At 36.9% G+C, this 15,419-nt stretch overlaps 1 protein-coding gene across 4 annotated transcripts in view; it reads right to left on the minus strand.

The window, feature by feature from the left end:
- The window catches only part of MBOAT1 (membrane bound glycerophospholipid O-acyltransferase 1), a 194,268-nt gene that overhangs the window by 50,973 nt on the left and 127,876 nt on the right, over positions 1-15,419 (minus strand). For 2 of the 4 annotated variants that reach the window (XM_072603945.1, XM_072603944.1), the window contains 2 exons: positions 14,783-14,934; positions 8,369-9,907 (listed from right to left, as the gene is read on the minus strand). In XM_072603945.1, the coding sequence (XP_072460046.1) occupies positions 9,787-9,907; positions 14,783-14,934 (273 nt within the window). In that variant the 3' untranslated portion in view covers positions 8,369-9,786. Of the gene's footprint in view, positions 1-8,368; positions 9,908-10,762; positions 11,183-14,782; positions 14,935-15,419 lie in introns of those variants that run through there. The other 2 variants (XM_072603947.1, XM_072603946.1) reach the window with 2 other exon arrangements.

The raw sequence follows: 15,419 nt of genomic DNA on the forward strand, positions 1-15,419 counted from the left end.
CTACAAAACAAGCCTCCCCTAATCAAGCTTCCTTCAACGGGCTTTACCTGAGACCTGTTAATGGAAGGGGGAAGATCTTTAACTCACATTACAGAGTGTTAGCAAAGATGACTTCAGTTTCTACATGGGAAAGTGAAAACAGTTATCTTAGAAGTTCATCTCCTTCTTTTGAATCTCCATTTGGCACTCTAGAAACAAATCCAGTCAGGCTTCCATAATGGTTCTCTCTCCCACTGACCGTCTTTGGTGATTAAGGAGTCCTGGAGAAATTAAAGCCTTCTCCTCTATTAAATGGTGAGCTTCTTAAGAGCAGCGTCTGTGCCACAGTTACTTCTTGAATCCCCAGTGCCTAGCACAGTGGTGCTTGATAAATGCTTTTTGGGGACTGAATTGAGGGTCTGCCTAGTAGGTCATACAATCCCATATGGAATAAATGGCTAGTTGTGGTTACTCAGAGTGGCCACTAGATGGCACCACTGTACATGTTTTTCAGAGCTTTCATATAAAACCACTTAAAAACTAAAGCACAGAAGTTCAGCTATCAGTCTTAGATTATTTGGAGCATTGCACACAGAAAATCCAATTTCTCACCCAAAACAGGTAAAGATGCATTTGTTTCTTTCTGTAACTATGATAACTTTTTCACCTTTGACTTGTCTCTAGAACTCTCCAGTTGCTGGAGCAAAATTGCTAGACTTGGTTGCTTAGAATGAGTTAAAAAAATATTGAGCCAACATGTCAAGAGTTTTCATGTTGCCCAAGGCAACTCAGAAAAACAGAAGCTGTATGCTGAGGGACCTCTTCCTGCTAGCAGGCCTCTGGTTGCCTGAGAGTCACAGGAAGCTAGGAGATGACAAACCCTCTGAAAAGAGCATGCTGTGGTTTTAGACTTTGTCTTTCCTCTACTGCACACCCACCGTGTACTGCTCTGGGGAAGTGTTACTTGCTGGCTTAGTAATAACAGCTCAGGGAGGCCCCAAACCTTGCTGCATTTGAACATAAAGACTATTAGGTAATGTCAACTGTAAAATAATTATTCTCTTTGCTAGGGTTTTAAAGATTTTCAAACATTTGTTTTATTTTGTCTAATCTCTATTTCAACCTCATCTCAAGTGGACAAATATTTGTAAAGAACCTAATAGATTTGCTTTTCCTGAATGAAGGTACTGATCCACAATATTTAATCAACCGGTGAGCATTTATTAAGCAGCTACTGTATGTCAGATGGCAGCTAGGTGGCACAGAGGATAGATTGCTGGGCCTGGATCTGGGAAAAATTATCCTCCTGAGTTCAGATCTGGCTTCAGACACTTACTAGCTGTGTGACCTGGAAAAATCACTTAACCCTGTTGTCTCACTTTCTTCCTCTGTAAAATGAGCTAGAGAAGGAAATGACAATCCATTCCCATATTTTTACCAAGAACATTCCAGATGGAATCATGAAGAGTCAGACATGATGGAAAAACAGCTGAATAAACATGCTAGATTCTATGCTGGGCACTGGGGATAAAAAAGCATGAAAAAATCTGATCTGACAAAAATGCTGAGTACTGTCATATATATGGTTGGTGATACATACGGGTTAGACCTTGTCTAATCCCATATATAAGGTTTCTCATATTAAAGAAAAGAAACTGCCTTAACCCACACATGGTTAAATGGTCCAGAACTTTTCCTGATCCTTTGCCCTTTGTTATTAACAAACGTAACACAGATCAGTTAAAAGTGATGTTTTTTTCCTTTTCGCAAAATCTGATATTACTTACTTGATTTGTATTCATCATTTTCCTCCAATTCCCATTTTCTATATTTCTAATTCAAGGGTTACCTGAGATCTGTAAACTTGATTTCCTAAATATTTGGTAACTTTTTTCAATAATAGCTTTCTTTTAGAATCCTAGATATTTAATTTTATGCCTTTATAAATAAACGTTATTCCAAGAAGGGGTTTCCAAAGGCTCCACTAGGGTCCTTCACTAGGGCAAAAGGGTCCATCACACACACACACACACACACACACACACACATGAACTTGCAACCTAATTGCACATGATATTATGCAGTCAGTGGAAAGAGAATTGACTCTGGATTTAGTTTCAAATCCCTTCATCACACCCCACTCTTGTCCTCTTTCAGGTCCTTGCTCCACAAATCACAATCCATTATTCATCTTCAGTCTCTTCCTCTCCATTGGCTTCTTCCCATCGACCTATAAACATGTTCAGATCTCCCCAAACCTTTAAAAAAAACACCCAAGTCTTCTTTAACCCTTCTGCCTCAAGCAACCACTATCATTTCCTTCCCTTCACACTGAATGTTATTAAAAAGTTTGTCTACAGAATACCAAATGTTTCCACTTCCCCATTATCTATTCTCTCCTCATGTATTATCTGCTCTGTATGTGTTGTCTCACTGTTAGAATGCATGGTCCTTGAGGGTAGGGCCCATCTTCATGGCTTTATTCATATCTCCAATGTTTAGTGCAATGTTTGGCCCATAGGAAGTGCTTAATAAAAGCTCATTAATTCATTCATTCTGTTCTTGCCATTTTATTCCAATTACTTTCTCAAGTCATTGATGATCCCCTAGCCAATAAATCCACAACCTGTTTTCTTCATCTTCTCTACTTTCGCTGCACTCTTTACAGGATTCGATTTTGTTGATCCCTCTGGATACTTTCTCTTTCCTTGGTTTTTGATATATTACACTGTCCTGGCTCTTTTCCCATCTTAAGCTTTTTCTCTTCCACTTCCTTTGCTAGCTGTTCATCCTGCTCATGACCTCTGAAGTGTAATTTCCCAAGGTTCTGATCTTAACCTTGTCCCTGAAAACTTCATTCCCACTAGTTCCACTATTACCTCTAAGCAAATAATCCCCAAATTTACATCACTAGCTACAATTACCATTCCAAGTTCCAGATATCTCCTCCACCTCCACACCAGCTGCTTAGTGATGCCTCTACCCTGAGGGTGAGTCAATGATTGGTGTACCTTTGCCTGGAACTGCCATATCATGAGAAGTCCAAGTCATGCTGCTCACTCTCCTTCCAACTCACTCTCCAGTTTGCTCTTCCTCCACACTAGTTACCTTCCACACGGTTATCCTCTTCCCCTCCTGCTTTCCAGCTCCCCTTTATATTTTGTCTTCTCTTATTAGAATATAAGCTCCTTGAGACTAGTAATCATTTTGTTTTCTTATTTTTGTATACCTGGTATTTAGTGCAGTTATCTAGCATATAGTAAACAACTAACAAGTGTTCTATGTCCGACTTACTATTATATGTTCCAGCCAAACATCCCACCAGCATCTCAAATTCACAATATGTAAAAGTGAGCTCTTCTTGCCAACTTCAATTATCTTTGTACTCAATCATCCTTCATACCAATGCTAGACTGCTTTTCTTTTAGGTATAGTTGTAGTCATGTCACTATTCTCTTAACGATCCTTCAAAGATTACTGCTGAAATTTAAACTCTTTATCCAGGCATTCAGGCTCTACACAATCTGATGCCGTCCATTATACACCCTTCCAACCTCACCATCACTACCAACATGGTAACCAAAAGCTTCCTAATCACCAGATCCAATGCCTTGTCTCATATTACTGACATTCTACGCTCCAACCAAATAGAACTATTCAGTTTTTCCTATACCCACTCCACTTTTCCAAATTGGCATCTGTATCTTTCCCTGTACTTGGAATACTTCCATCTCTGTTGAATTCCTACCTTATCTTTTAAATCTAATTCAAACGCCACCTCCCCTAGAAAGCTTTTCTAATGCTCCACAATGGCTTTTGTTCCCTTCAGACCTCGTAAAGGACTTTGTACTTCTTTGTATTTATCATGCTTTTTTTGTACTAGTTATTTGTATATAGGTCAAATCCCTCTCTTAGTCACACTGCTATATGAAGATAAGGGCTGTGTCTTATCTAAACTTTTTAACTGCTCTTGAGGCAAGAATAATATTCTACACGTGGTAGGCATTTTAAAGGCATTGGTCATTTTTTTTTTAAATTATGGAATAGAAAGGGAGCAGACCTTTCCATTGAGTTGGAGGAGAGCAATGAAACTTTTGGCCAAATATCATTTCAAAAGGTGGTCTTTTAATCTGATAATTTCTTATTTTAGATGGGAAATATTCAATCCCACAAGATTGATTTCTCTAGTCAACAGTCTGGGTAAAAGTGATACTGCTCTGTAGTGTAATCTTCAGGCATTATTGAAGGATACCACTTTAATCTTGTCTCCCAAACTCCTAATAATATAGGAATCAGTTGTCTAACATCAGAAGGGACTTTAGGCTATATAATGGGCTGATGTTGCTCAGTTTCCAAAGTTAACTGCTAAAACCCAAGTTGTTCCTTAAAATACTACACAAAACTTTTGGAATTCAATTGAAAAACAACTTTATTTTTAAAATAACAAAATTTGGCATGGAGTATTGTTTAAAAAGGAGGACCAACCACCGAACGTCAAAGGACAATGATAAAACTTTAATTCACTTCCATGTGAGGTGAAAAGTAGGGAATGAAAAAGATTCAGAAGAGGAGATTTGTTGAGTTTTGGAATTGTGAAGGAGAGACTGAAACTTGAAGAGGGAAAATGAAGAAGGATTTGGGGAGAATAAGGAAGAGGACTCAGGGAAGACCTGAGCCGAAGATATATATAAGCTGATATAGTCACCAGGAGGCGTTGGGACCATCAGTCAAGTTGTTCTCTGTCATTCACTGAATGCTTCATAATAGACTTTATATCCAGTTCAGATGTCAGTCAAGGGACGTGTGGTCACCAATCATCTCTCTCAGCTTGACCACCTTAGCCACTTTCTTTTCCTTCTCAGAGTTCTTAGCTAACTGCCTGTATGCCACAATTGTTCTTAGTAAGCAATTTAACCAAATTAGATAAAAAATAAAATTCATTACTTTGTTTCTTGGTTATGGATTCATTCATTCAGTAGCTAGTAACTCTGATAAAATAATAAGAGAATAACAAAAAGAGAAATGCAAATTAAAGTAATACTGAGGCTGCATTTCATGCCCATTAGATTGACAAGGATGTCAAGAGATCAAATTGGCAGTTTATTGAAAGAGTTGAAGGAGGACAGACACACTAATATCCTGTTGTTGGAACTATGAATTGCTCTAACTATTCTAGAAATAAAGTTAAGGAAAGTCAACAAGCAACATCTACTATGTTAGCTACCATGCTCAGTGCTGGAAGCAGTGTTGAATTATATCCCCAAAGTGACTTAACTGTATATAACCTTTAACTGAGCAATACTGATAGTAGGCACATAACCCAAAGAGGTTAAAAATGAAATGATATACACATACTAACACATTTATGGCAGTATTGTTGGTTGTTGTAGCAAAGAATTGGAAAACAAAGTATGTGCCTATCAGCTGAGAAGTGGCTGGACTAATTGTGCCATTTTGAAAATGAAATATGATGGAATCTGAGAAACCTGGAAAGATTTGTTTTAGCTGAAATAAAATAAACAGAAGCAGGAGAACAATTTACATGATCATAATGATATAAAGGAAGACAACTTTGAAAGACCTCAAAATTCTGATCAATGCAGTGCCCAATCATAACTTCAGAAGAGTGATGATGTAACAATGACTCCCACCTTTTACCGAAGAGATAGTAGACTATATGACACAGAATGTAGCAAGCATATTCAGTCATGGACAATGTGTTAATAGGTTTTGTTTAACTACATTTATTTGTTACAAGGCGGACTTCAAATTTTTTTTTTAAGTAGAAGCAGTTAGTAGGTAGTTAAGAAACATCAATGACTGCATATGTAAAATCTATATCAAAGTACCTACCTTCTCAAGCAGGGGGAAGGGAAGGAGAAAAAGGGAGGGAGGGAATTTGGAATTCAAAAATTATTTTAAAAATTATAAAAAATGAATGTTATCAATTGTTTTTACATGTAATTGAGAAAAATAAAATAAAAACACTCTTTTAAAAAGAGTCATGCAAAAAGAAAAATGAGAAAAGACCATTAACCAAACATTTTGAAAATAAGCAGAAGAAAAAAACATCCACAAGAGAATACAAATAGTGCAATTTTATTACTGCTCCATTAAATTTAATACATGCTTAAAAAAACTACATGCAACTGAAGTTTGTCATTTCACATTCAATCTTTTTTGTTTTTCATTGCGTATTGAAATGGTTATGTTTGTTGATGATGGTATGTGTATAATAAAAAAGGAAAACAATTAATGGCTGTGTACCTATATGGTTCCAGGTGTTCTTATGAATATAAAGATGTCTAAAGTCAATGTCCTTGCCTTCTAAGAGCTTATAATATACCTCTATTGCACTCAAATGTACTCAAATGTTGTTTTTAATGGGCCAATGGCCTTCAGTGGATTAAAAAGTTTCCCTGTTCTACTGTTCATCTCTGTCCAAAAGCGAGGGAAACAATCAAGAGCATAAGATTAGACTTTGGGAGATATCAATTCTAGCCCCCATTTCAGAAATGATTCATTGAATAGTCTCTAGATATCACCATTCATCCTGGTAACCCAATTTCTCTCTTGGAAAAGATATTTTAATATATTGAAACCATGTCATGATATTCCTCATTTGCCTATGAATTTGATTATACTATAAGATCAAATTGTACCTTCAATACAGTTCATTTCTTCCCATAGAATTCGAGTCAATCAACAAACATTTATTAAGTACATCCTATGTGCAAGGCACAGTGCTAGTCGTTGTGGATCCAAAGAAAGAAAAAGGCAATCTTTTCTCTCAAGGAGCTTACAGTCTAATGGAAGAGAGAATATGCAAATAATTATGTACAAACAAGATACATACAGGATAAATTAGAAATAAGAAACAGAGAAGGCTCTAGAATTAAGGGGTATTGGGAAAGGCTTCAAACAGGAGAGTATTTTAGCTGAGACTTGAAGGAAGCCAGGAGACAGAGATGAGGAAGGAGAATATTCCCAGCATAGCAGAAAGCTAGTGAAAATACTGTGAATCAGAAGATGGATAGTCTTATCTGAGGAATGACAAAGAAACCAATGTCAATAGACTGAAGAGCATATAAAAGGGTATAAGGTGTAAGAAGGCAGGAGATGGGGGACAGGTTATAAAAGGCTCTGAACATCAAACAGAGGATTTTATATTTAAATTTTATATATATATATATATATACATAGAGAGAGAGAGAGAGAGATACATAGATAGATAGATAGATAGATAGATAGATAGATAGATAGATAGATAGATAGATAGATAGATAGATAGATGATAGATAGATAGATATTCACACATATGTATATATAGAGAGAGATTTAGATTTAGATTTTAGATTTGATCCTGAAGATAGTTACTAGAATTTATTTAAAAGGGAGTGGAGGGATGACATGGTCAGACCTGTGCTTTAGGATGATCATTTTTACAGCTGCATGGAAAACAGACAGGACTTGGGAGAGATCTGAGGCATGGAGACCAAACAACAAATTATTTCAATAATCTGAGCATGAAGATGATGAGAGCTAGCATCAGAGTGATGGTGGCATCAGATGATAGAAGGGGCATAGGAGAGAGATATTAAGATTGTTAAATCAATAGATCTTGGCAACAGATTGCATATGAGGGGGAAGAAGAGAGAGAAAGTGAAAAGTCAGGGGTGATATTTAGGTTGTGAACCTGGAAGACTGGAAAGAGAAAAGCACACTCAACAGTAATAGGGAAGTTGGGAAGAGGGGAGGGTTTTGGGGGAGAGTAATGAGTTCGGTTTTGTTTTAGACATGTTGGGATTAAGATGTCTATGCGACATCCAGTGTAAGATAGATAAAAGGCAATTGGAGATGTCAGACAGGAGGTCTGGAGAGAGGTTAGGGCTGGTTAATAGATCTGAGATTCATCTGCTTAAAGATGATAATTGAATCCACAGGAACTGATAAGGGACGAGGACAGAATGCTGTGAAACACTGTGTGTGAGACACTGTGAGACATTCACTGTGACGTGAGTGCTACTTTTCTCATCTGGCACACGTTTTTTAATAGACCTTTTATTACGTTCACTATCAACCTAACTAAATGGTAAAAATCAGTGACAGCATTAGGAAAAGACTCTGAACTCCTCAGAAGAAAGGGACTGCATGTAGAATCAATCATTTCAGCAATAAAATCTTTTTAAAGCAATTTCCATACCCTCAGATGATGACAGCACCAAAAGAAACCAATAACCATGGCAAGGGGCAACATAAAGGGTGGGAAACTTGGATCAGGAAATTGTAATACTCAATATAAAGGCACAAGTAAAATCTCATGTTTTTCTTGTTTAAAAAAATTTTTTTCTAGTAAATTGAGTCCATCGACGTAAACAAAAATACATTCTTCCATATAGAAGTGCTTCCTTTAATATATGTAAAGATACCTTACAATATTCAATGAAAAACTCATTTTCCACTTGTCAACTTAGAACCATTTTTCCCCTTCCAAATCATTCAATCAGGGTCATACACTGTTGTTGCAAGGTAGTTTATTATTATTATCATTCTCAGTAAACCTTAATAGTCCATTTTCTTCTCCCCAAAATAATATTACCCAATAGAAGTTTCCAAAGGGAAATATAACACATTTACTGAAAGCTTTCTGTCAGGAAGATGAAAAGAAAATTGTTTGTTCAACCTTTGCTTTCCATCCTGATGATTCAGCTAAAAATAAAGTTGAATTTATTCAGCTCCAACACTTTGGAAATTGAAAATCAGCACAGAATACATCCTTGTTCACTTACAACTCAGACAAATCAAGGGTAAAAAAATTAAATCTATAGCAAATGGGTATTCTTACCAACCACTTGAGAAAAATTACCAGGTTAAAAAAAACTAGATCACATGAGTTATTTTTGGTATTTTTCTTCTAAAGGGAACAAACTGCATTGGGTAGAGTGAACATTTGGCCTTCACTGGACTGTCCATCAGTAAACAGTCCTCTCAATTTAAATGACCAGTGCTAGCACTGTGAGGCATCCTCAATTCACATGTGGGTTCATTTCATAATAGGAAATCATTACACCCCCCGAAAAAAAATGCAGCCTAGTCAAAGCACAAGCCTGAATCTCCAATCCATAATTATTTTCTGTGGTAACCCTCTGCTGGGCAAAGGATCCTGTCCGCATCCCACACACCTCAACTCCCCCAAGAGCTCTGTCTCCATCTTCAGTGGAATAATAAAAATGTGCCCCAAAACCAGCAGGTGTCACTGCAAGAGAGTCAGATTCTCCAAAGGAATATCCCAGTCCTGAGTGTTTTCTGGCAAGAGAATGCCATGACAAGCTGGGATAGTCTTCTCTGCAATCTCCCTCTTCCTGCTGGAGCCCACACCAGTCCTCTCAACATCCAGATTCTTGTGGTCGAACACCATGGCTGAGCCAGGATATGAAGCAATGCCCTAAACAGCCAAAGAATAAACAGCCCAAAACTGGCTGCCTCTTTAGCTCTTTTACTTCCTCTAGCACACATACATACACACATACACACACACACACACACACACACACACAACTCACAGTCAAATATCCTATAAAATATCAAAACATATTTGTCTGATTTAAATACATGAAAAAATTTATAAAAAAAATTCCCTGTGTTTAAAGTTAGAAACCTGTAAACCTTGTCTCTAGGCCTTCTGATTGGGTCATTGAAGATCACATCAGCCCGAGGCCTTTATGAATGTTTTAACGTTATAAAATCCACACCCCTGTTTCCTTTCTGGTGCAAGTATTTTGTTTGTCCATGTTTTCTTCTGCTGTATCAGGTTTTTTTCTTGTTATGAAAAGAGTTCAGAGTCTGAGACTGCCTTTTGGCTTGTGATTTGATGGGCAGAGTTAGAATTATCAGGAAGCTTATGATGTGTAAATGAAAATACAAGGATCTAGGAGTAAAAACACACAAGAAAAGTCATCCAAAAGAATATAAACGCAAAGTGCTATACAATCTTAACCCTACTAGCTCACAATTAGTGAAGGACATGTTGAGTTGTTTGGGGGTTTTTTATGGATTTTTTTTTTTTTTTTAAGTACTAGTGTTGCCTTTACCCATTAAAAACCCACTGAGATTAGTAGCATGTGTTTGGGAGACAATTAATCATGGCTAAGGTAACAGACAGAGGGCCCTGAAGGCAGCAAGTCGATCAGACTAGTAAGAATATTGACTTCATGACCTTCACTTCTTACCTTCACATCCAGATGAAGCGAATTAATCTCTTGTCAAATGGATGAAAGAATGAATGAACAAACAAACGAACTAGCTAAAGAGATATCCAAAGTTATAAGTATGAAGTTCAATGTTATTGAACTCAGATCCTGAATTGCACTTCCTAATCAAGAATGTACCTTCATATACCCTAATTAATGTGAAGGGTTCAAGTCAGTGAAAGAAAACCAAGTAAGAACCAAGTTTTGAAAATCTGGTTCTATTTGTTGGAAAATTTTTTTTACCACTACTGACAAAAACATTTATCAAGTTTCTCTCTCAAATTTTATGATCTACTATTGCTCAACTCAGGTATTCCATGGCAAATGCTAACTAGAAATATTTGTGCTTTGTCCATAAAGCTATGTTTATTCTCAATGAAGAATGCCAAAATTCCTTCTTTGAACTTAATTTCTGCAAAAATAATACTTCATACAAATATTCTGGTAAGCCTACGCCTATTTGAATAGGCAGAATTTTTTAATTTTCCTACTTTTGGGGAGGGATTGGAAATGAAAAGAATATTGCAACAAAGTCATCCAAAAAGTGGCATGTAATAATGAAAATAATTCATGTCTCCCCAAATATCAACATCTTTGATTTTAAATACATAATGATGCTAAGCAAATAAAATACATTATCCCTTGAAATTCCCATTTGGGTATGCTGTTTGTAAAGCCTAGTGTAATGCCCACATAGTCCATCAAGTTAAATTTTCCTATAGAATTAAAGAATATTGATCCACAGTATTCACCAAATATGCCTGAACACTTCATTCGAAACATGCTCAACTAGTATTCTTTCCTTCCTTCTTTAAATGAGTGCCTGAGGCACGACAGAAAGAGCAGTGGTCTTGGTTGTAATTAGGAGGCAAGGCTTCAGAACCAAGCTCCTAAACTTCCTAGCTGTGTGACCAAGCACTTGACGCAAACTTTCTCATCTTCAGTTTCCTCATCTGTAAAAGGAAGGAAGCATATTTTCATGACCTCTCTCAGGGTTGTTTAAATAAAACCAAGCTTTACAAAGCTGTTGTTAAGTTAAAGGAACATGAGGGAGGTTTATAGAATGCTAGAGAGTTCCTCTATCAATGATTTCTATAAAGACACAGACAGAATATGCATATGATGTTGTAACTAGACACTTACTGGCAGAGTACCTACAGAGATAAGATCAGGAAAGCACTGAAGTAATGGTAAGAGTAGTAGTAGTACTAGTGGTAGTAATAATAGCGGTAGTAACAGAAGTAGTAGTAATCATAGCAGTAGTAGCAGTAGTAGTAGTAGTAGTAAGAAATTGCACTAATTGCTGTAAGGAATAAGAAGTAGAGAATCAGAGCTAACTACATCTCTAGAGACCTAATCTAAATTTTAATGATGAAGATACTGAGGTCCAGAGAGGTCCAGTGATTTGATCACAGCCACAGAGGTCACAGTTGAACCTAGGTCCTCTAACCCTAAACCGAGTCCTCACTATTTTCAGCTTCATCTCAATAAAAAAATGATGTGAAAAGGAATTTATAATCTAATAGGAGAGGCTAAGATGAATAAGCAAATAGCTATAATATAAAGGGAAAGATAAATATACATAACTTTTTCAAAGTTATTTAGATTAATAAATTATTTTCCTCATCTAGACTGGCAATAAGGGATTATTCCCTAAATTCAACTTTATTTTTGTTCTTCATTACTAATCTTTCTCTTAACCCAACTCTTCACAGGAACAGTTCTATTTAAACCATTCAACCAACAGTTACTAAGTGCCTACAATGCCAGGCACTGTGCTAAGCACTTTACTTCAATATTATTTCACTGATCCTCATAACTGTGAGGTAGGTGCTATTATTATACTGATTTTACAGTTGAGGAAAGGGAGACAGAGTGATTTGCCCAGGGTCCCATAGTTAGCAAATGTCTAAGACCAGCTTTAAACTTAAGTCATCCTGACTACAGGCCTAGCACTAAGTGCACTGAACCACCTGGATCTTTGATCTTTCTATTATCAGATTTTACAAAAGAATTCTACCATAGAGACTGGACAACTGAAAAACAGAGCTAAACGTAGCCACACTATCAACTAATGATAAATGTAAAAGAAAAAGAAAAGGATCTCTGAAATTAAAATCTAGATCAATGAGCAAGTGATATGATTCACACATGACTTTTCAGGATATCCATTGTGTGAGACCACTGTACAAAACCAAGCACTGATGATATTCTGTACCACACAGTGACCACAGAAATTCAAAAGTGATAATTGACCTGGTATAAACCACTCCTGTAGATTTTTCAGTTTCATATACAGACACAGTCATTTCAACCTCTTTTACTCATCTCTGCTTATCCACTGAAAGACGCTGAAATCTATTAAATTTGTCTCCCTGTCCGATAGTCCAGATGAGTTTTAAAAAAAAAAAACAATCATGACATTCAACTAGCACTAATTTAAATTAACAATAAGTAAAAGTATTCTTCATTGTTTGAAAATGAAGGTAAGACTGCAGTAATTTTGCTATATTAAAAATCCCAGATTGCCTGGGTTCTCTATTTGGAGGTGAAAAAAATTCTAAATTAATTTCCCCATGGGGCAAAAAATGCTTAAGAGGCACATGGTCAGTTTGAAAGATTATTTGAGATATAAATTAATTCTGTTTGATACTGGAAGAGTCCAATTTATGCATGTTGAGCCAATGGTAGGAAGGGAATGGGGAGGAGCCTGGGGAAGCCTGAAGTTGAGAGAAATGGGACAGGGAGGTTGCAGAAAGAAAGGAGAACAACATGAGATCTGAGGAATCTGCTTCCCCTTGGGGTAAGAGGACGAAGGCATAAAAATCACTGCCTGAGAGAAAAAAATCTCAGGACAAAGTAGTCCAAGGGTTCTTAACCTAAAAACCATGGACACTCAAGAGATCTATAGACAAAATGGAGGGGAGAGGGAAGTTCCTGTGAAATTGGATGAAAAAAAGAAATTAGACACATTTCAATACAATAGTTTTCTTTTATAACCCCATGTGTCTTATTTTATGCATTTAAGAACATTATTCTGAGAAGTGGTCCATAGGCTTTTACAGACTGCCAAAGGGGTCCATCACACACACACACACACACACACACACACACACACACACACACACACACACACACACACACACAGAGTTAAGAATCTTTGACTAGTCCAACTCATTCATTTTACAGATTTAGGGTAAATTAAAGCCCAGAAATTAAGTAATTTGTCCAAGGTCATAATAAGTGAAAGAAGTAGGATGTCAGTGAAAGTCCTCTGATTCCATACCTGTTTCTTTCCATTGCACCATGCTGCCTCCCACCTTTTGAAAGGAGGCTCACAAGTTTGAGTAGGACTTAGTCTAAGATCTGAGAGGCACTGCACGTAAACTCGATTTAGAATTGGAAGAGCTAGGTTTGAATCTCTGTGTTGCTACTTATTCTACTTGTGAGACCTTGGGCAAGTTATTTAATTTACAAAGTCTCAGATTCTTCACCTATAAAATAAAGGCACTGGATTAGATGACCTCTCAGGTCCTTTTCAATGCTTTGAAAATCTTTAATTTGCTTTAGAAATTCTACTTATTATTACTATTAGAGTTAATATAAATAGATAGATGAATGAATGAATAAAATATATAAATAAATCCATAATATGAAAGAATAAAGAGTCAGAGGCAGGAAGAACAGAATATGGTCCAGTTCTTAGTAAAACTGCCTGGTAGTCTAGGATCAAGTAATAAGATCTCTGCAAACCTAATTTCCCTCCATTTGGTTATTTTAATTCCTTCTATATTTTTCCCAGGTTAACTAGATGGCTCAGTGGATGGTATGCAAGGCCTGAAGTCAAGAAGATTCATTTTTCTTAGTTCAAATCTGGCCTCAGACACTTACTAGCTGCGTGACTCTGGGCAAATCCCTTAATCCTGTTTGTCTCAGCTTCCTCACTTGTAAAATAATCTGGAGAAGGAAATGGCAAACTACTCAGTATCTTTGCCAAGAAAACCCCAAATAGGGTCACAAAGAGTCAGAAACAGCTTAACAACAAAAACAAGGGTAAGGAGGCAAAATATAACTGTCTTCCTTAAACTGGCAAGGAAAAACAAGGAAGGAACCTGCAGAAAAAGGACAATTAAGAGGAGGGAGGGAAAGAAACAGATAAAAGGCTAATTTGTTCTAATCAGGAAAAAAAGGAGTATAGTAGCCAGGGACATTATCCCCCAGAGATAGAAGCCCTATGAATATCTTAGCATTGAGAGTACAATTGTTTGGAATATATATGTCCACTCCCAAAAAGTTTATTACTATTAATTATGATTCATTCAAGCACACTACTAAAGGCTTAATATCTTCTGCATTTTTATCTGTTTTCATAGGTGTTTGGATCTTTAGGATCACCCCTGCTAATGATGCTCGTGAATTGCCCACAGAATTCTTTAAAATATCAGCAAGTATGGATTTTCCATCATGGATGGAATCCATTACCTGGCCCTCAAACCAAATGCTGGACAATGTTGATGTGTAGAATATAAAACTTCTGAGAGATAGAAACTTACTTATACAAAGTGACGGCCGGTTCCACTGCCAGCATGACAAAAGGTGCCACTGTGTAAGAGACAGCCAGCTGAGTGCAAGCCCACGTGACTACATCATAGGCTGCCTTGAGAGCTTCTGAGGAAAGGAAGTGATGTCTACAGGTGGTCCTCATCTGTATGCAGGTAAGAGAAAAGAAAACAAACATTCGTCAAATATTCTAGAGCAATATTATGAAAGCTAACAGAAATAACAGTAGATCTGGTCAAGATATCTCATTTCTAGTTCCAATGCACCAACTGATTCACTGTAAGACATTAGGAAAGGGGGGAACTAAGATGAATACAGGAAAATAAGCAGATTCCCACTCAATATAGAGAGCTGTTCTGGAAGGTTGTCTCTGGAAGTTTTAATAAATTTATGTAGTACTTTCTAGTTACAAAATTCTTTTTCATCCATGTTCTCACTTTATCCTGAAGTGGCCCACTTTTCCTGCCCCCACACTTTGTCTCTCCTTCATCTTTGGTCTTCCCAGACCCCATTGGGTATCTGAAGAAAGAATGACTGGCCATGAGCTTGGTTAAGATGAAACTTAGCAGTAGCAACTCTTCCAATGAGATAGAAGACCTTCAGATCTTACCATTTGCCTTGCCACTGATT

Source organism: Notamacropus eugenii, chromosome 4, assembly GCF_028372415.1.
Source record: "Notamacropus eugenii isolate mMacEug1 chromosome 4, mMacEug1.pri_v2, whole genome shotgun sequence".
NCBI lineage: Eukaryota > Metazoa > Chordata > Mammalia > Diprotodontia > Macropodidae > Notamacropus > Notamacropus eugenii.